Source organism: Oreochromis niloticus, linkage group LG6 (assembly GCF_001858045.2).
Source record: "Oreochromis niloticus isolate F11D_XX linkage group LG6, O_niloticus_UMD_NMBU, whole genome shotgun sequence".
Lineage (NCBI taxonomy): Eukaryota > Metazoa > Chordata > Actinopteri > Cichliformes > Cichlidae > Oreochromis > Oreochromis niloticus.
The window spans coordinates 28,444,086-28,469,813 of NC_031971.2; the positions used below are offsets into that span (position 1 = coordinate 28,444,086).

Sequence of the window (25,728 nt, forward strand, 5' to 3'; positions counted from 1 at the left end):
GCAGATGCTCAGCAGCTGTGGGCAGGCTATATGAGATTTGCCAGCTGGATGTGGAAAATCCATAAGCTGATGTAGGCTGGCACTGAGAACAGCTGCAGCGGGGCTGTGGAGCTTGCCTAAACTAATACTCAGTTAACTGCACAAAAATGAGTCAGGGAAGGAGACTGTGGCTCGATCAATAACACAAAACAACAAACTAATACAAGGAGATTAACACTTGTTACTCTCAGGCAGGTAAAGCCATTTGCTGTGGATGTTTGTTGTCGTTAAAGAAAATGATCTGCTGGTAAACTAAAAGTAGAGTAAATGTGTAGTCAAATACCACCTTCTGTTGGCACAGAGTGGAAATGCATAACAAATAGAAACTGGTTACACACCCGCTGGCCACTTTATTAGCCACACCTGTCCAGCCGCTAATGCAAATATTTAATCAGCCAATTGCCTGGCAGCATTTCTTTAGGCACGTTCGAGATGACCTGCTGAAGTTCAAACTGAGCAACAGAATAGAGAAGAAAAGTGATTTCACTGATGCTGAACGTGGAATGATTGTTGGTGCCAGACGAGAGTATTTCAGAGGCTGCATTTCTGCTGGGAGTTTCCTGCACAACAATCTCTAAGGTTTACAGAGAACGAGAAAATATTCAATGAGCTATCAGGGTGAAAATGCTTTGTTGATCCCAGAGGTCAGAGGAGAATGGCTTCAACCTGATAGGAAGGCAAGAGTAACCCAAATAATCATTCGTTGCAATAAACTTATTGATAAGAGCATCTCTGAATGTACAAAAGTGAACTTTGAAGCGGCAGAAGGACACACTGGGTACCCCTCCTATCAGCAACGACCTCCATAATCACCAGATCTCTTCCAATTAGAGCTCCTTTGTGATTTGGTGGAAAAGGACATTCACATCATGGATGTGAACAGCTAAGAAAGGAACTGTGTGATGCTGTCATGTCAACAAGAACTAAAACCTCTGAGTAATGTCTGCAGTAGCTTGTTGAATCTATGCTAGGGAGAATTAAGGAAGTTCTGAGGACCAAAGATGGATAAGCAGCTACATGTACCTAATAAACAGAAGAATATCAACCACTGATCGTTCAATGTCAAATTTGTTTCCCACTATGTGGCATCTAAATAAATCTGTAAATCAGCAGCTAAACCAAGAGAAAATACATTGCAATCAGTAATGTCTTTTATGAACTATTCGACCACAGTGAGTCACTCTCTGTGAACCAGCTCTCCCTGTGCGAGCTGGCTCTCATCCATCTAGGTGGATGAGATTTAATGGGGTTATCAGCAGGATGGAAACAGGCTAATCTGCACCGTGCACTGATGTGGCCACAAACTGAATGAACCGTTTTATATATTGACCTGATGAGATGGCACATTCCCAGACTGATTGCCTCTATAACAATGAAACCATTCGTTGCAAATTTAATTACTGTAATAAGTAATTAACACACATTTTGGGACACACGCTCATTTGAACTCGTCAAAGTTCCCTTCCTAGTTTCTGTATAATTAAAGAAAAACATTTCCAGATGAATCAAGTGACCACGTGTCTGCACTTCTTCAAAATTCTTCTGTCTTGGCTAGAAGGGGACCCAGTGCCTTTTGACAACACCTCCATCTAGTGTTACTTTTGTGAAGATACAACACTACCAGATCTTTTCTTTTCTTTCTCATTCACTTGCAACCACATAATGTACACTGACCATGCAAAGATCTTAAGATTAATAAAAAATGTTACAAACAGAACAGCTTTTTGTTTCATTCCCAACAACACTGGAATCTGGTTTGTTCATTATGCAATGACATTTGTAAGTAACCCAAAACCTGTTCTCTCAATTTTTATCTGTGTGAAAATTTACACAAAACAAACAAACAAACAAGCAAACAAAACAACATAGAGGTGGGAAACAACACAGTTTTTTGTTTCAGGTAAGAAATGCATTTGCAGCTTCACACTGAATCACTAATTCAAGGTGTAAATAGGATGACTAAAGTGCAAGCTGCATATGTGTCTCAAGGAACTGGAGCAAACTGAGATTATGGTTCATCATTGGTTCATGAAGAGGAAATAGCTAAAACACCAAAACTACCACAAGGGAAAAAACAAAAACAAAAAACTTTAAAATTCTCTTTAATCTAATGATAATGAAATTTTTTAAGTTGAAGTTAAATACGCTCTTATCTTGTTTACTGTAGGAATAGTAATCTGTATAATTTAAGTAGATAGTCTAAGGTAGATTACTGTGCTTGAGCAACTGATCTTTTCTGTATATTGTCCATAAAATAGTATCGTTGCACCAGTATTGTGATTCCCTTAAAGAGCTATTAGTTTGGCATAACTTGCCATATCTTGGCATGGTGTGGTGTGTGTTTGAAAACTTTGAGGAAACTAAGCAAGGTGGGGACAAATGAAGAAGCACATAAACAGGTCTCTGAAAGGCATGTCCTTAAAAACTAGGGGGAAATGCAGCAAAGATCTGATGCAGAACCAAAGAGATGCATCTGACCTTTCAGCTGATCCCTGCTGTTCCCTGAAGCCCCATCAGAAATGGTCTCAGTGGAAGGGTGGCTGTCAAGAAGGAAGGGAAACAAGGAGAAAGGAAGAAACGCCTCAGGCATGCCAAATCACACAAGAAATAGACATAAAGTTTCTGGAGTGATGACTCCAGATTTAAAATTCTGTGGTTCAAATCATCATCAATATCTACAGAAGTGGTCACCAGAGATGTGCAACAGTGAGTGCATACAGTGAGGTTCTGCCATGGGCTGCATTTCAGCCAGGGGGTTTGGGGATCCAAAATTGATGCAGTTATGAACACAAAAATGGGCCATCAGATTTTGATCCACCATTATATACCATCTGGAAAGCAGTTGAATGGCAGCAGCAGTAAAAGTATAGCTGGACGGAAAAACACACAATATTTTGGGAGTAACGAAATCACATTCATATTGAAATCATATCAGTGAAATTAAAATCACATATTATTCTAAAGGGATGGGAAACTAGACTCAATACGTTTTTTAGAAGAAGAATAGAGAACAATCGAGTCTCACAGTTTGAGTCTTGTACTTTAATGTGTACAATATCTATATTACATCTGTGTTTGGCAGATGTAATGTAGACCTGAATCAGGCAAAACATAAATAAATAAAAATAATGGGGCATTGCCCTGCATTTTAATATCTGAAATGTTTTACTAAACATGTAGGGTACTCAGGACAATTTGGTGTAGCATTGACATCTATGCAAATCAATGCATGCATCATCTGTTTCCATTAATGTCATGCAATTATTTTATTTTTTTTAAATTTTGAACATCAGGATCTGGGTGTAGGAAATAATGCTGAACCCCATGTTAATGCTAATGCACAAACTATTAAGGAAACCTGAAGTACTGAAGAAAGTCAAATCAAAATCAACCTGAGACTTTCATAGGCTCTTCCTTTAGCCACATGCCACCAGATGGATTTTAAAAAAAAGCTGCACAGATAATATATCCAACCAACTTTTTAAATGAATTACACCATACGCTTCTCAATATTTTCTTTTCAAGTCATTTTTCAAACTACTAAAGTAGATAAAATATGAAAGCATGAGAAGGAAAACCTGATTTAAAGGTTAGAGTTAGTTGTTAAAGGTCACGGGCAGGCGTGGTTGGGCTAAATGTTGAGGAAAAGAATGTAAGTCGATGTAATGTCCTCTGACTTGATGAAAACACGGCTGTGACTGTGTGTGTTTTGCATAAAACTAAAGGAACTGATTAGCTCTTTTTCACTCAGTGGTCGTACAATTAGTTTCACTCCAACTGTGAACCCCCTGCTCTTTAAAAAAAATAGAGTGAAGTTCTTCTCAGATCTAGCAAAGACAAAAAAGAAAGAGAGTAAGAAAGTTGTTGTATAAAAGAATAAAACAAACTATTAAGCAAGATTTTTCTTTGAGCTGAAACAACAGCAGATCCAACAGAGATTAATTCCTCGAGGGATGTCGCTAACAAGCACCAAACACTTGGACCTCTGCACTGCTTCCATTTTTTCAAAAGCTGATTGGAAGTTAAAACACTGGTCCTGAGAATAGGTCAGAATGTGCACGCTGTGGGATAAATCACTGAGGTATGTTTACTCATTAAAACTGGAGACAGAAAAAAAGAGAAAAAATAAAAAAGAGAGGCCTCAGAAACTTCAAATAGAATCACAAAGCTGTTTCTTCTGTGGCTGTGATGAAGGTGTTAGACGATGAGGTGGGGTTTCTTTGCATATTACCATACTTTTGTCTATGTGTAGGCCTGTGTGTACTGTGGGTGCATGTAAAAATAGTTTGCAAGCAAATGATAACAATTATGCTGCGTTACTGGTTTAAATATTTAGGGTGATGGATTCAAAACTAGAGAATCTCAATCAAAACATTTTCTTTTTATAGATTTTGATCTATTTATTTTAAACTGCTGGAAACAAAAACAAGATATATGAAATGCAACTAAGGTCGCCAGTCAGTATCAATCAGTGGATGTTGTGGTTCATGGTCGCAGATGTGTCTCACTGTTGCGCTTTAGGCGGTCTAGCCACACAGAAGTGTGTAAAACAGACTGCTAATAGGAGAGGTAAACCCTTCTGGGTGTTCTTTTTAACAAACAAAACAAAAATACAACAAAAATAAACTCTGACTCATCACTTATTAATTAAATGACTCCTTTTAGTCGCTCGTTTTAATACCAAATAACTGTCAAATCAATTAAAGACAAAGCAACTGTTTTTGAAGATGCAACAGCTTTGGCTTCCTGAAATATTCAGAGAGAATCTCATGCCTTTAATCACATGTGTCGAAGCCAGATTCAAAGTCTTATTGGAGTCAAGGGAACTGAAAATTAGTCTTTGAAGATCAGACCTCCAGTATGCACCCTCTTCAAAATCCCTAGACCACCCACTGCTTGCAGTCTCCAGCCTAAAACATGTAGAGTTTTGAAAAGTCAGCAAGCACAGCGAACACATGTCCACACTGAGGGCCCTTAAACCTTGGTGCATTGGTGCTGATACAGCAGTTTACTGAGTGGCTAGCAAAAATAGAGAATGGGGGAAACAATGTCCATTTATAGCTTGTTTTATTTGATGTGACAGTTGAATTCATATCCATCTATTATATGAAAAAGTCCCCACTGAAGCACAATTCTCTCTAATTTTGTGTGATTCTAAAAAAATTGCTTTAATTAGATCTGGGTCTTATTTTCATCCTAACATATATTATAATAAAAATTTCCAACTGGTCAATTCAGAGGATGAGATTGGGTGGAGGTGTGGTTGGAATACAAAGTAAGAACAGTACAACTTGGACAAGCTCACAGTCAGCACAGGACTTGATTTTTGCCATAAATGGCTTAGCTGTAGCATGCCTTACATACATAGCAAATGTGTCTAAAACCATTAAGATACAACTTATGGTGAAATAATCTGTTTTCCTCTTAAGCAAAAGGTAAAAATAGGAAAAAGAGAAAAAAATTCCTGGTGTAAAGTACAGCTTGTCAGGGCGCAGCTAGCCTCTGGCAGCCTGACGGATAAGTCTGTGTTTGCTTTCTTTTAGCCCAATCTCATATGCTCTTTATCTCTCTCTTCTGCTTCAGGCGCTGTCTGCACACACACACAGCTCCTCGTGTGACTGCAGCAGGCAGACTCTATGTGTTTGCTTTGCTTAATGCTAACCCTGAACCTAAAGACACAGAGCAGGATCATAGCTGGGCACACTGGTCAGTATCTTTTAACCCTTTTTTTGGTGCAGGCTGTTTCAGGATAACAGATACTCAGGTCCTTCATTTAAGTCACTAGAAATTATAATGTACAGAGATTCATATATTTAAGACTGTTGGTGTCCTTTGGCAGTTTTTGACAACTATCAACAACTTGTTATATTTACTGCTGCCTTTTGGAGATTAACATTAACATAATGTAGCTATTTATTAAGCACACTTCTCCACTGGTTTAAAGTAGTTATAGTCTACAATAAATGGGCTTGACAAAATAATAGAAAAAATTGATTTAATTTTGATAACAATTTCTGTTAGCTTTCTGATAGAAGAGAATATACGACCAAATTTATGTGGAGGTCATCCCTGTGCTGTGCTGATTGCTACAGTCTCAGTCTGAGATATAAAATAACTCACTTTAAAACACACAGGCTGCTCTGTTTGGTCCCAGACGCCTAAGAAAATGTTTCTTTGGATTAAAGCTGATCTTTTACCACATTTCACAGCTGGTACATTTCTTCTTTGCATATATAATTTTCTTTTCTTGCCTCTGACCTTTTTCCTATCTTACTCGGGCCAACTTTCTCTCATGTGCTTCTAAAAATTAAAAAAAAATAAATAAATCTGAAGGCTTCTGCCTTCGCACTACAGTTTAGCAGAAATCAGTCTAACATAATTTCTAAGAAAATAACAATTGACTTCCTTGATAAGCCTCCACACTCTCTAATTCTGTCCATCAGGCAGCTTCACTGGATCCTCTAATGAAAAGGCCAGCTACTCAACACTACTTGAAAAACAGTCCAATAAAAGCAGTTTAAACACATGCTACCCATACTTCAAAACCTAAATATAGAAGGCAATCTCAGAAAGGTCATAGATAGGTCATAGATGGCAAAGGCCACAATCTGGATTGAAAAATATGAAAAGAAAAAAAGAAAATGAAGGAAGCTGGAAAATAAAACATCAGTAAACTGAATAAAATGAAGAGCTGTCCCAGCATCCTCTCAACTAAAGAAAGGAACAAACTGTCGAATGGAGAGAGGAAAAAGTGAAAGAGAAAAAAAGCTCGAGACAGATTTAATAAAATGGTTAAATTCATTGTCACTTGCCTTCATCTACTCTTTACTTTAGCCAGGCTAGGCTGAAAAGCTCAAATGTCACTTGTACTCAGACATCTCTTGTCAGGATGCAAAAATAGCCTGAGGACAATACACTTGGAATCCAAACCACAACAAGCATATGCAGGGAAGACTCACACACACACCTTCTACAGTACATTGAAACAGTCTGGCTAGGAAACCAGTCTGCCCACTCCCCCATGTCAAAGTGAAGAAGGTCGCTTCACTGAAAAAGATCTCCGCTGGAAACTGCCGAGGGTTTGATCATAAACACTCCTAGTTACAGGAAATTTGAGTTGTTTGGTTGTGACAAAGATTTATGTCTTACTTTTTTATTTTTATGATCTGGGTAATCTTGCAAGCACTCTACTCCAACTTGTACAAGACCTCTAATATAAATTTGACTCATTACACGACTATTTTAAGAGACATGCAGTATTTTACCAGCCTCGTCTCAGCTTACGGTTAATTGGACCAATTTCTCTGACTTGCTTTGAAAGCCACGGCAGACAAGGAAGCATTTGAAACAGTCCAAAATAGATGAAAGGATAGATAGTTGATGATTTTCTATTACATGACAGTACAGAAGATTTCAGAGTCTAAGTTTTCTGTTTAATGATGCAATGTGAAGCATCACATCTCATCTTCTGAACACTCACCTGCTGTGATCTTCTCGTGTTCACCTTTCAGTTCAGTTTCATTTATATAGTTCCAAATCACAACGTAAGTCTTTGCCAGGCTACTTTACATGGTGAGGTCAAGACCTTACAATATTATACAATATTACATTCATAATTTTGCATTCTGCTGTTATTTACACAGCAACCTGTGTTTTTGGAAACGAGGCTGTGGGGAGATAGCCAGTCACTGAGCATGCACTTAGGAACTTGGGAAAGGAAAAGCTCCCCTTTAACAAGAAAAAGCCTCAGGCAGAACCAGACTCACGGAGGAAGGCCATCTGCCCTGACCGGTGAAAGTAACGGCAGATTGGAGAGAAAAAATGTGCATTCAAAACCAACTGAAAAAACCCCACTAATCAGTTTGCTTAGCCCAGAAATGTGCAAGTCATGAGCCAGAGATACTTGCCAAAGGTACATCCAAAGTGAAGACACAATAGTATCTTGCAATAGTAGCATAAATGAATTGAAGGTTAAGGAAATGTAAGTATTTCAGAGGTGCTTTGTACATCTCAGGACCTTCCATCTTGGACGTAAGGTCATGGTCACCCAAGTCCACATAAACTTTATTAAAAAGAAACATTTTAAGGATAAAGCCTGACTGAGTAAAGACCAGTGGATGCACTCTAGTCCTATCAACCATCTGAGTGAGAGCTTAGCCTGTGCTGTGGCATAACACCCCAAAATGTGGAACAAATACTTCTAACTTGCTTCCCAGTAAATGTATTTATGCAAAATTGTCTTCACATTCTCCGTGTGCTCATTTTTTTGTCCACCCTCTTTGTTCTCATTTTGCTCCATCTTTCATTCCTGTGTTCATGCTTTTATCTTTTGTCCTCTAATCCTCGTTTTTCTGTCCTACTTCATATTTCCAGGCTTTCCTACACACACACACACACACACACACACACACACACACACACACACACACACAGAGAGAGAGAGAGAGAGAGAGAGCGAGCGAGCAAGAGAGAGAAACTATGAATCCTTTTTACTCACTCTGCAGGGACCAGGAAGTGACTCGGAGTCCGGGATCTTAGAGCTGAATCTATACTAAAGGATGGACCCCTCTCTCTTGTTTAGTGTGAAAAAGACCACGACAGGGGGGCATGGACCACGCTGACCTTTATTTTAATACATTTATCGGATCCTTTTTATTAATTGATTTAAATACATAAAATAACTGGCTTAATAAACCAATTGTTAACTGTCAATATGCAGAATACACTGGATGTATTTGTATCGTTTATGTTTTGATGAAAATGTGCATCACACTGTATCGCATTATGTGTGATGGGAGGGGTCCAGTGGCATTTTTCTAGATAAAATACGAGAGAAAAAAAAGTCTAAAACTGGCAGAATTCTATGGATGATTTTATACGATTTTTATCAGTTAGCAGAAATCTGAATTTGTCGTTGTGAAAAGATCTGCGTCTTACTTTTCTACTTTTACGAGCTCAGCGATGTTGCACGCTGACTGCTCCGACTTCAAAGTTGTTTTGATGGATGTTTTCAGAAATATTTCATCACTTGTGATCCTTTCAACTCTAAAGTTACTGCACAGCCACAAAGCAAATCTCTCTCATCTCCACTCTCTCTCCTAGCAGTGGCGGTGTGTTTTTTAAGACTTTTCCTTGTTTTTAAATATGCATTTAAACACTTGAAGCCCAGTTTTCAGTGCGTGTTTACACTGCGTGTGATCGTTATTACCGTATTTCGTTTCTGTACACTTGTTGATCATTTCTTCATTTTATGTGCACTCGGTAAAAGCTAGAACCTTTTTCCACCCGCACACGACGACCGCCAGTAGAGTGATGTTTTCTTCATTTAACAGCTGTTATCATCACCGTTTCCAATTGGCTAGATCCGTTATAGGTGTGGTCTGGATGAGCGATGCTCCGTCCATTGTTAAACCGAGCAGTTTTATTTTGAACACTGAGCTGTAAAGAAGCTTGAGCCGTGTGTGATCCGTATGTATGCTGCGGTTATAAACGTCATTTACAAAATGTTGGGGTAAAAAAAAAGTGCACTTGTTCGAGGAATTTTTCTCTTCTTCTTTTGTGTGTGTTTTGTGTTAAATTTCCACCTGTGGCAGGATTGAAGACATCACCAGCTCACTGTAAGGAATTAAACGAAAGCTGTGGTCGATCAATCTCTGCAACTTGGTTTGAAGTCCGATTGAAGTTTGGGAGAAAGTGGAGCATTAATTAAGCAAAACGAGGATCGACACGCGAGTCCTTTCCCCCCCAAGCCATGATCACTGGTACCGTGCGCTCCTCGCGGTGTGCGTAAGCTGCTGTGGAGAATCTTCACATTATGAGACGCCATGGCATGGTGTGACCGAGGGGTTCAGACTTTGCTGGCTATTGTGGGGGCCTTCGCCGCCTTTAGCCTCATGACCATCGCCATCGGCACCGACTACTGGCTTTATTCCCGAGCCTATATTTGCAATGCAACTAATGCCACAACCGACGAAACCCAGATGCAAACCAAGAAAGTCAAAGGGGACCTGACGCACTCCGGGCTGTGGAGGATTTGCTGCATCGAAGGTAAACAAAGTCTGGTACCTTACGCAGTGACTGTGTAAGTTTCTAAACTTTTTTTGTTATATTTCGACTGCTTATGAATGATTTTCGCATTGTTGCGCCACCTGATGTTTCCGAATGTTTGCTTTAACGTGGGGGAGGTGACAGTGCGCACATAGAGGTTAATTAAATAGTCATCGAGTCTGAACACCTGAGCAAAAGACCAGAAACGTCGCTAACTTCTAAAAAAGTTCCCATTTGTTTGGAACCTGCGACAGTTTGTGTGATATTATAACAAAGCATTTAACATAATTTCCTTACGGATTAATAAAGTATGCTGATTCTGAACTTTATTATCAGAGTTAATTCTCCCTTCTTTGACAGAATGACATAAAACATAATTTAATAATTTACACAAGTATGATATTTTCTGCGGGAATCTGAGTGAAAGAGCTTCGTGTTGCGCGCAAAGGTGGAGTTGGGTGTGCGTAGCGAATCTAAAGGGAAACAGTGGAGAGATGATGGCCTGAATACGAATACGATTTAATGCTGTGAGTTTGCTTCTATGTCAGAGCAAGGAAGAATGATCCCAGTTTTCTCATTCAGAGGGGGTGCAGCGCTTTCAGGTGTATCAGACTTTGTTTTAGTCTGTTCCGAGGAGCGTCTGACTTGTTGTTTCGGGGAATTTTGTTGTTTCCCTCAGCTGCTCTGCATCTTGCTCATGATCCCCCCGGGGGAAAAAACGCCTTTCCATGTTGTGAGACGTTGTGAGAACAGGTCGCTAATGTTTAGACACAGCTATCCACCGTCCATCGGACCGCTTCCTTGAAAAGACTTATAATAAACGCAAACAATCAGCTGATCCGCGGAAGTAGTCACCAATGACGTCTTCGATTGTGGCGCTGTCCATTACCATTGGTTCTGAAATTCTCAGTCTTAATGATTTTTTTTTTCTTTTAGCTGAAGAACAACTAAATTAGAAGTATAAAATCGCTTCACAACAATAGAAGAATGCTCCGTCAAACAAAGCGCCAATTTTATCGCCAATGACGAAGTGCGTCATAATTCATATGTATTTACAAAGCTGCAAAGCAGCTACCACCAGTAACTTGGGGAACAAATTGGGGTACAGTGCCTTTTCCAAAGAGTTGGGGTGAGGGATCTAAGTGACAAGGCACTTTCCCAGAACCCAGAAGTCTGTCTTGTGTGGAGATGAATACAGCCATTATTGAACTCACACTCCAAGCACCAACCATATACCATTACTACTTTTACTGGAATTTCATGTTTAAAAAAAGCCTGGCTATTTATGGATTTCTTGTAATCCTGTTACTCAAAAGACATGTTCCCTCTCTCGTTCTTCCTAAGAGATTCAAGCAGACGTGCACGCTGTTTTCAGACATCTCCTCTCTGCACCATCCTCTCATTTCCTGCTTAAAATGTTAGAACGGTGTTACAATCTGCATGGAGCTGGAACTGAAAGTAACACAACCTCTCTTGCTCTTTTCCTTGTTCTCTCTCATGCATAGAGAACATCAGCACTTTTGCTGCAACATTGTGTAAGTCTATCTAGTGGCACACCTTTGCATACAAACCCAGGCTAAGTCAACATGTCCAGTCAGTTGGGATACAGGTTCTTGAAAACGTTAGTACTAAATACATTCCTGATATGTTAAAAAAATGTCTCTCAGTTTCTACAACTTAGTATATAATTCTAAGGAATCTGTCCTGTTTTATTAAGTAAATTCAACAGCATAGATGCTGGGTGAGCCTCAGGAGATGTTGGCTAATGTTGCAAAAAGTAGCAAACAGACATCTATGAGTGCCTTGTCTTGTAGAACAAGCTGGCAGTAAGATGAAGGTGAGCACTGGTGGATGATGAACTTTAAATGAATACAAGTGGAGTCTTGGTGAAATAAGTAAAAAACTCACACTTGGGGACTCACCGCTAGATTCAAGCAAACACTTGGTCTGACTTTTAATTTTTAGTTCCTGCAGGTCATGAAAGGTTAGTTAACTGTTATGTGGCTTTGTATGTGGTGATGAGGGTGTTTTTCTTGTTTTGTGTGTGTGTGTGTGTGTGTGTGTGTGTGTGTGTGTTGGCTGATGAATGCATTAGTAAGATGTCAAAGGCGTCCTCTGAGAAGAGCTAGAAATGTGATTCTGGGTTGCTGGGGGGAGGTTGCTATGGTGAAGCTATGCTGAGCAATAAAAGATGGGCCCTGCTCTCTCAGACACAGATACCTCCCCCAGTGAGCTTCCTTTTTTTTTTTTTTTCTTTTTTTTCTTTTCTCCTGACATTCCCTTGATCATTTTGTTACTGCTGTTGCATGAAATATTGATATGGTTATTTCACATATGGTATGGCATAGTTGATTGTGTATGCACACAATCAACTATGCCATACCAGTGAATGTACAGTTCTGAACTTGTTAAATGATTTAAGGTTATATCACTTCTTAATATTTTTTTAAGTTGACAAGAAGAGTGCTTCCACCTATGAATAGCCAAAAACATACTTTAGAAATAATGCACTAAAATAACAACATAAACCAAATACAGCAAAACTGAATCCACCTGTGACTGCTGACAAGTTAAATTCTGTAATCACTGGGGAAAAAAGAGTACACTTGTGATTTACTATTAGCCTGTGAAAGTGTATGAACATACATAAAATGGACAAAGAATGGACCAGAGAAAGCAAAAAGTCAGACTGAGACAGAAGGAAAGGACAGCACAAGATCTTTAACCAGCTAATAATTTGTTGATTCACAGTGTCAGCAGTAATCTGGACCCACGTAAAAATGCCAAAAATCACACCCACAGCAGCTGTCCTCCTAACATGACATCAAAGACAGCGTGATACTTGCACAGTCTCGCTGTGAAAGACAAATGGGCAAATGTGTCAATGTCAAGAAAAAAAACCTTAATTGGTGTTCAGCGCAAACTGCAAGATTAATGATTTAACTTTGCTAAAGAACATAGAAAGAAGCTGCTGGGAGCACTTTGAAACCAAGATAAATTTACTCTGTTGCGATGGGGTCTAGCATATTTGGAGTAAATCTAACCTAACTGCCACAGTGAATGCATTGTCCCCACAGTGAACATAGAGGGTGGAGCTCAGGTTGGATATTGGTAAGATTTTATTGAAGAAAATGTCATTATTGATTGTGTCTGTAGGTCCATTTCCCTTATTGATTCCAGATCAATGTTCTGTCTGGGGAAAAAAGTTAGCGTACACATTTTTGTCAGCTTTAATGCAAGTGTTTTATATCTGACTCTGAACAGCTTAAAAAACAGGCAGAAATTTATGCTATCGATTTGGAACTCACAACTCTCCTAAAAACATGCCAGGATTGATCACAGGATGGATCAAAGCTCTGAATAAGCTTGGATGCATAACGTGCAAAAACTGGACACCTTGGAATTAGCTCTAAACTGCACCTGATTCTTGATTTTTGATTTTATTAATGATGCCATGACTGTCTGTGGATAAACCAAAATATCAGGTGAATAGATGACTTTCAGTCTCCCAGATGTTTGAGTGAGGAAAAATATGATCAAATATGAATATTACACAAAGCACACTGACAAAATAAATAAACCATTTCTAATGAAGTTAAAACTATGGCCTGAGGCACACAGCCCCTGTGGCTGGACAAAAAAATCCCAAAGTGGCTGAACATTTAATAATAATAATGTATACTTTATTGATCCCCGTGGGGAAATTCCTCTCTGCATTTAACCCATTCACTCTGTGAAGCAGTGGGCAGCCATTGGGCGCCCGGGTAGCAGTGTATAGGGACGGTACCTTGCTCAGGGGTACCTCAGGGCAGTCGTTCACCCCCGACTTTCCGATCATGGGGGTCATCACGCTACCTACTGAGTTATCCCTACCCCATTTCTCCAGAAATGTGTGTTACACAGATATTCCTAGGGTATTTAAAAGTAGAATGGGAGGCAGAGCCTTTGGTTGAGACCCATTTTCTGTGGAACCAGCTCCCAGTTTGGATTCGGGAGACACACATCTCAACTTTTAAGAATAGGCTTAAAACTTTCCTTTTTGATAAAGCATATAGTTAGGGTTGGATTAGGTGACCCTGAATCCTCTCTGCAATAGGTCTAGGCTTTTTTTTCCTGTCTCCCTCCCCTCACCCCCAACTGCTCATGGCAAATGACCACCCCTCTCTGAGCTTGGTTCTTCTTGTTAAAAATGAGTTTTTCCTTCCCACTGTTGCCAAAGCACTTGCTCAAAGGTGGTCATCTGACTGTTGCAGTCTTGACCTTACAGTGTAAAGTGCCTTGAGGAAACTGTTTTGGGGCTATATAAATAAAATAGAATGGAAAATTCCCCATGCAATGGAGGATAGGGTAAGTAATCAATTCTTAATGATTCCTAATGGATTAAGCAACACAGTGGGGTAGATTATTTTATTTTTATTATAATAAATTTAAACTGTCAGCTGTTTTATTCGTTTTTTTTACTCTTATGTTCAATCTAGAAGCCATGTAATTACAGTAATGTTATTGATTTTTGAACTTTCTGCCACTGATATAACATTCCCAGGCTATACATCCAACTGTAACCCTACATATGTGTACTTTATATAAGAAATTTTAATATTCTACACCTGTTGCTCCTTAGACCTTTTGGATTACACACTCAAAAACTGCTCCAGTTTCCCTAAAATAGTATGTTTACAAATATAATAAATATACATTGGACTACACAATAACCTTATTCAACAAGTTTTCTTGGTGCTAAAAAACTGAAAAGGAAAACAGAGTAGTTAAAGAGGATTTTAGAAAATGGAAGTGAAGTGGCTCATTCAGACATGATTGTGGCGAGAGAGAAAAAGACAGAATGGGTGTTCAAAGAGACTGAAAGAGTGAATTTAAGAGTGCGGAGCCGACAGACTGAATCTGGGCTGTTAGGGATGTTTCATCACTTTATCTCAGCCTGTCTTTAATTTTCTTTCCCAGCTGTCTCAGAAATTAACTGTAAGAATCATAAATTTTGCAGACAAGTGGCACATCAAAACCGTGCACTGGTGGCAACACTGGCATAAGCACTAAATGTGAAACGTAGAAGCTTTGTTTGCACTCATTGTGTCACGTTGTGTAAGTGCATGTCCTGCCTCATACAACATTTCCACCCCAAAAATGTATAAACCATCTGAATGAGCTGTCGGTCACAGGAACATGATCTAGCTTGAGGATGCGTAAAGCCACTCGAGCATAGAAGAAGCAGCCAGTGATTGCAGCTAATCAGCCAGTGTTCGTGCTGATTTTGATTTTTAACCCTCAACTCACTGCTGACCACACTAATAACAAATGCTCAAACATCAGTGGAAATCCTGTTCCCAGTATTTGCAACAGTGCATTTGAATGCACTGAATAACAGATTGTAGATGCAGAAAACCGGCTTCAAAGCTACCTGGTGGAGATTTCCATTTGCTGGTCTATGATGTTGTAAGGTTCAGTAACAATTAATGAGTGCCTGCAAATCGAAAGCACCTCATTCCAGATTCAAGATTCAAGATTTTTTATTGTCATCATGCAAGCGTAATGAAATTGAGACAATACTCCCTCATATGGTGCAAGAAAAAAGACTTAAATAATCTAAATCCAATACAATATAATGACAGGATATGAATACAAAGTACAATATTTAAACACAATTACCTGATGTTTTTACATGTATTATAGTAAATTATAGTGAGTTTGGCACTTAATAGTGCATTTATTTACAGGCTATGTGTATGTCTATGTAATGTAAAGAAAAGTGCACCTCACATGAGATATTTGACATATTATAAAATGTACATAAGGATTGCACACAAGGTTGAACTGTTACAGTTAGAGGTGGATGCAACTTTCTATGATTATTAGTTATTTAGTTGTTAGTGGCGATACAAATACAAAAACAGATGAGGAAATTCATAAGTATTTGAAGAGGTTTAAAGAGTTAAGACTAATTTAAAAAAGCACCTGAAATGCAAAGAGTTGTCAAAGACATTGATGCTCACCAATGAGGAAAAAAAAAAACAGTGATGAAGCTGATGAAAACTAATGACAAGCTCACAGCGAATTACTTCCTGGTGATTCTAGTCTGTCAGTGGATGTCACTGGGTGTATTCTTGAAAGCTTGTTGTCCCTTTCACCTGATGTGATCAACAGATCTGGCTCCTGAAGCCATGCCAACTTCTTTGCCTTCAGTATTTTGACTCGAACTTGGCCATTGTTCAAGGCAGAAAAGAGTTCGTTGCTGAATTCTTAACTACACTCCACGGGCCCAGTGGAAGCCCCTATGCCTACTTTCAGTGACTACAGTTCACATTGAATTGTTGTCAAAAGATGAGACATTCTTGCCTGTAAAACTGAAAAACATCTCATTAAACAATTCTGCCATGGATGCTGGAATAAGACTGTCATAACAAATTTGCAACTTGAAGGGAAGAAAGACAATCCTCCATCCTTTACAGAGCTCTTGGGGATGACGCCATTGCGATCAGATTCATTGGCTATGACAGCAGGCAACTGGCATGGCTGAAGTTTGGAAAAGTCAATAAGATGTGAGTTAACTATCTCCCCGCCAGGCAAAGCGAAGGAGGATTGATGTTGAATAGTGACAGACTTTTTGGATTATAAATAGTGATTAGAAACATCTCCCTCTAAAACAGCTGCTCTTCCTTATGGACTGTTTACATGCACATGTTCTGCCAAGATAGATGTCACTTGATTGCTTATGCCTGAGTTCAAGAACCTACTGCATGTGGACTTGGATAAAATATCAGTACTTCATCTCTTCCCCTTAATTGTAGTGTAATATTGGCATGTTGGACGACTCTTCCACATTTATTCACATTAGCAATTTGAAATCTGCAGAATTAAACGGGACAGGGCTGACAATCGACAGGCATGGTTTGATTTCTTGGATTAAGATACTGTGTGTATTTGATTTAAATTCTAATAAATTCTAATATATAAGTTCAGGCAGGAAATTCAAGAGCCAGACTTTAAATTCAAAGTCTAACCTTTCAATATTCATAATGCTCCAATGTTTTATTCTCTTAAAAGTGGAGGGAAGATTTTCTCAGTGAAGAGCTTGGGTGAATAGAAGGTGCCCGAGGGCTTGAGAACTTCAGAATCTCAGATCCACAGCGGTCTGCCCTCAAATGGTTTTTGACATGGTTATGGGTGAAAACAGGACATGTCTGCTCCCGGTTAGAGATACTTTGCCGAGAATAGACTTTAGCTTTCTGCAACATATTTGTCTCAGGTTCATAAAAGTTGCATGCTGATTGAGTGAATGGTCGATGTGTGGTTGCTTTTATCTCTCAGCTTCTCGTGTTAACTTTCGACATGAAGACCCAAATTGCTGTTTTAATTTTTGTAGTTTTGAACCTGCGCAGACTCTTTCTGCCGCAAGTCACATTCACACTCAGTGTGTTATTGGCTTTTGCACAGGTATCAACAAAGGAAGCTGTTTTCGGATCAATCATTTTCCAGAGGATAACGACTACGATACAGACAGCTCAGAGTACATCTTACGTAAGTCACTGCAACCTCTTCATCTTCAAACACTCCAACACTTAATCCCTCTCTCCCTGCTCTTTCCTTCTTCTTTTTTTCTTGAATGTGATAGAATTATTACAAGGCTACTTAATGTGTTATGGCATGGCTATGCTTTTCCCATGAAAAGCCTGATGTCATGACAGCAATTGGAGCAATGGAGATAATGAAGTGTGTTATGTGCTGAGTAATAAGGCCCGTCTAAAACAGGCCAGACTTTGGCCACATGAGAGCAGATTTCATATTTGGCCTTGGCCTTTTGCTTAATACCCTTGTTAAAGATAAATAAATAAATAGATGCACTGAAAATTACAGAGCATTTAATCATTTTACTGAATATTTATTTATGTTTCAGGTTTCAGATCAGCTCTGTGCCTCAAGGCAACTGTTACCATTTCGTGTGTTGTCCACAATATGAATTTCAATAAGCTCAAGAAAAATTTATTCTGGAATCACTTGGTTATGTTTTTTTTAAAGGGAGCTGAATATGCTAGCTGGACCTGTGTATCTGTAAAAACCTTTGTGCGCTGAACCACCGGACATTATTTCACTTCATTTGGTTCACTCGTGGAAAAGTAATGATGCTTGTTTGGCAGGGCGTGTCACGTACTGATGTTTCTTCAGCTTTTAGGCTGCTCACAAATTCCCTCTAGTGGAATTTAAGTGTTGGAGATCAATTCAAGTATTAAACAGTTTTTTATTATAAACATACCCGTCACAACTTTTGCCTATATGCTAACTGAAACCATTTAGAAAGAGAAATGACTATATTTCTATATTTTGCAGGAAAAAGATAAATTGTATCTGTTTAAATTCTGACAAGGCGAATAAATGAATCCAGTTATTTTACTAATGTGTGGTGCTGTACTGCAACAACTGTAAAAATAAAAACTTAAAGTATAGCTGCCTAGCCTGTGGGTTAGACTTGGATTTGTAGTTTTGGACTAGAAACTGTGTTAAAGGCTTGGGCTTGGGTTGGCAAGTGGGACTGGGGTCAACCAGAGGAATGCTGAAGCACAGACGATGTTCTGGTGTTAAGCAGTGAGCATTTAAAGGTAACTTCAGCAGCTACAGTCAGTGGGGCTTTGTTCAGACTCTAGGGCACCTGTAAGTAATCTTGCACTCACTCAAAGCAGAGGGAGAGAGAGAGAGCCTGCAGACTGAAGAAGACAAGGCAAAACAGAGGCCTTGGCAACAACCACTGTTACTGTTAGCAGTTCCGCTAAGTCCTCATGTGATGCTCACTAAAGCAATAATGAAATGGTGAAATGTAAAAAATTAAAAAATGATTATAACTGATGAGATGGTGATGGATTAGCTGAACTGTTTTAGTAAGGACCTTGGAAATATCATTCAGTGAGTTATTTTTCAGTGGAAAACTAAACTTGTCAGCACTCCTTGGTAGCTGCACACTGTAGATTTTAGCCATGACTCCACATAAGGTCATTGTCAGTCAGTCATTCTTTCCATCACTTTTAGCCTACACATAAGTTGTATGGCCCCTAGAAGATTATTGAACATTTGTTGGAAAGCGGAGTTTATTTTCACTAGCCATCGCAGGTGTTTAATCAAAAAATCCCTTTCTCAGTTGGAACCTGTCTGACAAAGTGAGGGACACTAAAAGTTAAAGAAGTTCAACGAAGGATGAGAAACATAGTGACTGACATCTGTTAAACAGGAAGTTGTACAATAGGAGGCAGAACCTTTGGCCTGCAGACCCATGTTCTGTGCAGCCAGCTTCCTGTTTGGATTCGGGAGACGGATACTCTCTCTACTTTCAAGATTAGGCTTAAAACTTTCCTTTTTCACGAAGTTTATAGTGAGCGCTGGATAAAGTGACCCTTAGTTATGCTGCAATAGGTCTGGGCTGCTGGTGGCTTCCCATGATGCACTGTTTCTTTTCCACTCACCTTTTTACTCCCTATGTCTTTATGCAACACTCGGCATTTAATCCTTAGTTATTATTCATCTCTGACACTCTTCCACAAAGTGTTTTTTGTCCTGTCTCCCTCCCCCCACTCCTGACTGATCTTTACAAATGGCCGCCCCTCCCTGAGCCTGGTTCTGCCAGAGGTTTCTTCCTGTTAAAAGGGAGTTTTTCTTTACCACTGTCGCCAAAGCATTTACTCAAAGGGGGTCATCTGATTGTTTGGGTTTTCTCTGTTTTCTCTGTATTATTGTTGGGTCTGTGGTATCTGTAGTATGGGATCAAACACCTGTAAAGCTGATGGTATTTCTTTCAGTAGTAGTTGTCCTTTTTTAGTTAGTTCTCTTACCCATTAGACATAATGTCTGTGTGACAGTATGTAATATAATCTAATATTGAGGGGTATATATTTTTCACCTGTGCTCCACTTTACAGTGGTTATCTTCTCTTTTTAATAATAATGGATTGCATTTATATAGCGCTTTTCAAGACCCTCAAAGCACTTTACAATTCCACTATTCATTCACTCTCACATTCACACACAGGTGGAGGCAAGCTATAGTTGTAGCCACAGCTGCCCTGGGGCAGACTGACAGAAGCGAGGCTGCCATATCGCGCCATCGGCCCCTCTGGCCATCGCCAGTAGGTGAAGTGTCTTGCCCAAGGACACAACGACCGAGACTGTCTGAGCCGGGGCTCGAACCGGCAACCTTACAATTACAAGACGAACTGCCAACTCTTGAGCCACGATCGCCAATTTTTAAGTAGTTTACATTATATTCTCAATTGTGCTGACAAGACATTTTCACACTCTCTGTCTCTCTCGTCTAAACAGGTATAGTTCGTGCATCAAGCCTGTTTCCAATTCTCAGCACCATCCTTCTGATGTTGGGTGGCCTGTGTGTTGGAATTGGACGCATCTACAGCAGCAAGAACAACATCCTGCTCAGTGCAGGCATCCTGTTTGTAGCTGCAGGTAGGACGAGTCAGACAGCGCACCACAGATAAAGAATCAAAACCAGGGTGACAACAAATAGATTGTGTGTAGTGCAAGAGAGTGAAAGAAGGAAAAGGTCAGGTTTTATTCAGAGATACAGTGCACTTCAAAAATGTCTGAAGTCATTAGAGTGCACCTTTCTCACACTCACAAAAGGACAATGGCAAAAACACTGCTTTTCTTTACATGTAGAGTCTCAGTTTTGACCTTTCCCACAACAACATTCCTTCTCTCATTTATCCTCTCTTCAGGCCTGAGCAACATCATTGGCATCATCGTCTACATCTCCAGCAATGCCGGCGACCCGAGCGACAAGAAAGATGAGGACAAGAAGAACCAGTACAGCTATGGTTGGTCTTTCTACTTCGGTGCCCTCTCCTTCATTGTAGCAGAGTCAGTGGGCGTTCTTGCAGTCAACATTTATATTGAGAAAAACAAAGAGACGCGCTTCCGATCCAAACGTGACTTCATCAAAACCACCTCATCCTCTTCGCCGTACTCTCGCATACCAAGTTACCGCTACAGGCGGAGGCGATCGCGTTCCAGTTCCAGGTCAAGTGACCCATCTCGTGAGCCCTCCCCAGTGGGAATGAAGATTGGCGGAGGAATTGGAGGGGGACCAGGGCTGGGGCTGAATTTGCCAGTAGGCGGTATATCCCTTTATTCCCTGAGCAGGGACCCTTTGAAGGGTGGAAGTGGTACTGCAGGGCCCTACAGCCCAGAGCGGGATTCCAGGTTTTTACAAGTTCACAACTGCTTCCAGAAAGATGTGAAGGATGGAGGAAACAGGAGAACCACTCCAGTATGAGGTCAGGAGTGTATCCAACATTAAACTTGATGGTACACATTAGATGTTTACAGTTGATGAGAAAGGGTATTTTCTCCCCAGGACTGTTTTTGGCAGCGGCAGCAATGAAAGGTCCAAGTTTAGAGTTGCTTTTCTCACATCCCTCTGTGACAGAAAAACACCAGTATTTCATTTGGTGAGAGAGAAAAATGACTTTTAATGATTGTGGTTGCCACAATTTTGTAGCAATATTTGAAGAGTTTGGTTTTTGAAAAATATAATGCTTAAAATCTGGAAGGAATATTCTGCTCTTACAGAAAGAAATGTGCCCGTCCTAGTATTCTGTAAAGGTAGTCATTTATGACAACGCCTTGAACCTTTAGTCATGTTTTTCTTCTAGGAACTCAGAAAAGGAATTCCTTTGATTAAGATGAAAATAACCCGCCAAACTTGTTTGCTAAAGTGATCTATGTAACCGTTTGCTATCAGAATATAATCGTATTGTATTTGTTTGTACCTTAACACAAATGGTGCTAACTCAATCTGTACACTTTTTATAGTTTTAAGCCTTTCAAAGCCCATTTGAATACTTTTACTGTATCTTAATAACCTTTATCATGTACATGAGTCATGTCATAAATATGTGTTGCCGTATGTGTGTGTGTGTGTGTGTGTGTGTGTGTGTGTGTGTTATGGATCTCAAACACTACCACACCACGGCATAATTGTGCTATGAATATGGATCTCTGTATATATACTGTATATTAAAAGTGACAAAGCACATATTAATGTCAGTACATTCCAGTATGCTGCGTAATGTGTCAGTGTTTATAGGTACAGACTGCCTGTGTAGTTTGTTCTCCATTCGCTCAGGGACGATGTACAGAACAAATGAGTTCCTTACCTAAGCCAGACAGACTGTTACAGCTGGCGTGTTTAAAGGCATAGGTTAGATCATGCTCTTTGTGTTGCTGTTCTCTAACAGGACTCCTGCTTCTGCCTTTACTTTCTTTGTGTTGGGGAAGGTTTTATGGGAGGGCTGTCTGGTACAGAGTTTTGATCATGCTCCAGAAAATACACTTGTAGACACCTGTAATCTCATATTTAAGTATTTCTGTATTATTACTGATCCATATCAAAATCAGCTGTTGGGGAAGTTATGATTTTCAAAAAAAAAAAAAAAAAACAATAAAGATTTTTGTGTGAGGATGTAGTAATGTGACTTTTTTTGTATAGTCTAACTGTATAGATTTGGCATTATTATAGCAATATATCCATTCATGCTCTTAAATGTTTTGGATTAAAGTTATTAATTATGCTCAAAGCAATTTCCCAAAAAAGATTTCTCTTCAAACTAATACCACAATAGAAGTTGGAGCTAGTGGACTAGCTAGCTAGCTTCTCTCAGCGACTTCCTTATAGTTACATGCATTGTGTCACTGCATGTCTGATTTGGCAGATTTTTATACCTGATGCAACCAATCCCAGTCTCAATCTGGTGATCTTTCATGTGTTAGGTGAGTGTCTAAACCACTAACAGATAGAGTGAATTACTTTAAAACCCACCAGGACCCTAAAGTTTGGGTGTTCTTTGAACCTCTTTCATTGATAGCTGTTCCTACAAAAGCAGCTACAACAATTGTTGTCTGCTAGATTTCACTAGAGTCATTAAAATGTCTGTTTCCACCCAGTTTTTGCTGCTTTGTTGGGTGAAATTCTTTTTTTTATTAGCCATTTAATTACCACTAATAAGCAAGAATTTGACTACTATATATGAGCACATTTTGTGTGTGCGTGTGTGTCAACGGGATATAATTAACTTAGTAAGCATGGCCACCCCCATGCAAAATTGTCAGGCTCATCCACCATGGAGACAAATTCCAAAACTCAACTTTCAGCTGTCTTCACATTTGGTTTAATGCAAAATATGAGCTGCGACTCAGTCCGAGAGACAGCATGCTGTTATTTTTCACAGCCTTTGCTTTTCCTCGTAGAAGTATTTAGGTAATGACGCAGGGCTGATAGGCCTGTTATGTTCTACTATGAAGCTGCATGAAAGACAGGCGGGCAACCACAGGGTGTTAAAGGAAATCGGCATCAGCCAACTTAATGCTTGACTGAACTAACAGGCTCATAAATGCTCATCCAGACTTTGAAAAGCTTGTCTCCCTGTCTCCAAACAAGAGCTGGAGTAAAGTGGGTGTTTTGCATGTGTGTGTGTGTGTGTGTGCGTGAAGGGCTAGTATAAGTTCAAATTACTCATTCTCGGTATAGTACATCATGCTTGTCTGGCTTCCATGTCATGGTTTGGTTCCCTGTTGGGTATTTTTAGCAGAAGCTGGAATCGGTTTAATTTGGTTGTTGGTTTTCGTAAATCGGTGTCACAGTGGTTGCACTGTGTGTTTAAGGCTACCGATCCATGAGAGGAGAGCCTGTAAAGTCCCTGCTCTCCCCGCTATCGTTGTCATTCAAGTCACTGAAGTGGACAAGGGTATGCCTTGAATTACAATAGACTTATTTTTCCATCCTGCTTGTGTGTGATGTATCTTTATTATGCTGAACTGGTCTGATGACCCGGTTTCCATCCCAGCCCTGAATTTGAGCAATTCATCTTTCACCCCTCTCTCCAACCATCACCCAAGCTGTTAAGCCCTATGAATGCCATGGGCCCTCACTGATATATTCATCCATAAAAAAGCCATGCCCCCCACTCCCTACCCCACTCCTTCCTGTTGGCTCCATCAAATTCTTCTCCAGTAATTGAGAGGAAAATGGCAGGGTCACCTCTCCGTGCAGTCACAGGACTAGCCAACATGCTTGTTAGCAGTAGTACCTTGCTGTTCAGGGTGGATAGAATAAGATTTCAGGATTTAAAGTCTGGTCCTTTCTTTGGACAGCAGGGGACAACAGCTCATACTTTATCTATCTTTATATGAAAAAACACACACACAAATGCCATAGCAAAGGTTTTACCACAGCAACACTTTATTTTACCAGGTAAACCAGTGTGTGAGCTATAATTGTCCTAATTCCAAATCTAAACTGGATATATAAAGTTAATCAACCAACAATATTTATTGCTTTGACTTAAGGGACTGCACAAAGAAAAAATCATTTTTGTGTGATGTAAAATGGTACTGCTACAAGGTCAACCTCATACACCATGTTGTTGGCTTGAAGATATAAATAGAAATCCAGGATCAGGCAGGTTGGGCAAACAAAATTTAATGGCAATAAAATTAAAAAGTCCATAGCTACAAGGAGCACAGGGAACGTTCATCCATTTGGAGAATAGCCCAGCTGTCATCGGACAAGAGATGTGCTAACTCTCTGCGGGTTGCCAGTCTTCCACAGGGGGAACAAACACAGAAACAGATGATCTGACAGAGCAAAGGGAAACACAAGGCTACACTGAGGGCTGATTGGAAATGAGGCACAGGTGGAAACAGTTAGGAAAGTGGAGAGGCAGACTTACAGGAACTCAAATTCAGAGGTGGCCTCCACAAGGAAAACACATTGAAAAAGCATAGAATGTGACTAGTTTTGTAATATGCCATCTTCCTACTGTTCTGTAGCCTCACAACACATTCTGTTGTGAGGCTACAGAACGAATGTGAAACTCAGATGTGATTTCCTCTGCTTGTTCCCATCTCTCCGGTCCCTCCCAAGTTCTTTTTGAAAATGTAAAATGGCTGATATTACTCCTAGCAGGGTGCATGATTCCTCACTCCCTGTGCCACACTGTCAATCCAGGAGCCACAGGCAGCCATTAGGACGACATCTGTCACTGCACTAAGACTGGATTTAGCTAGCAGCAGTTGGAGTTTAACCCCTTTAAGCAGCTATGACACATCAAAAACCAGATCATAATGGTGTAGCGTAACATATCCAATTATATTACAGTCTGCAGAAAAGCAGCTGACAATAAGCAAGCATTAATGCAACGCTGTTGCTAATACCAAAGTAACCTTTATGATTAAGTCAGACTCTGTGGGAAAGCTATTCACAGGGGAACTGGTATTCAGGCACCAGTTTTAGCGCTGAGTTTAAAGTTAGAGCACCAAGGGACCATCAGTCATCACAGAGGTGAGACTGAAGCAGGCTGAGGTGGCAACTATTTTCTTTTACATTATTGTCACAGTTAAGTATCTGTTGTCTAGATACAACTTTTATGTGGTTCCATTTGATGCCTTTGAATTTCACTAAAATAAAAATAATGATCTATAACGTATGCTACTGCAAAGCATACACATAAAGAGTCTGTTTTATTAAACCCATGGCAGAAGAGAAAATAAAGTAAAATGCATATAATATTTGCGTCTTTGCTTTACATCATTTTCTCAGCTGGATCAAGTTCATTACTGATGACAAAGCCTTTCA

At 39.7% G+C, this 25,728-nt stretch overlaps 1 protein-coding gene across 1 annotated transcript; it reads left to right on the forward strand.

Moving 5' to 3' along the window:
- Positions 1-9,133: 9,133 nt before the first annotated feature.
- LOC100697032 (voltage-dependent calcium channel gamma-4 subunit) lies at positions 9,134-21,697 on the forward strand. Its single transcript, XM_003458308.4, has 4 exons — positions 9,134-10,086; positions 17,533-17,616; positions 20,400-20,540; positions 20,813-21,697. The coding sequence occupies exons 1-4, from the start codon at positions 9,864-9,866 to the stop codon at positions 21,367-21,369; spliced, it is 1,005 nt and encodes a 334-aa protein (XP_003458356.1). The 5' UTR covers positions 9,134-9,863; the 3' UTR covers positions 21,370-21,697.
- The last annotated feature ends 4,031 nt before the right edge of the window (positions 21,698-25,728 follow it).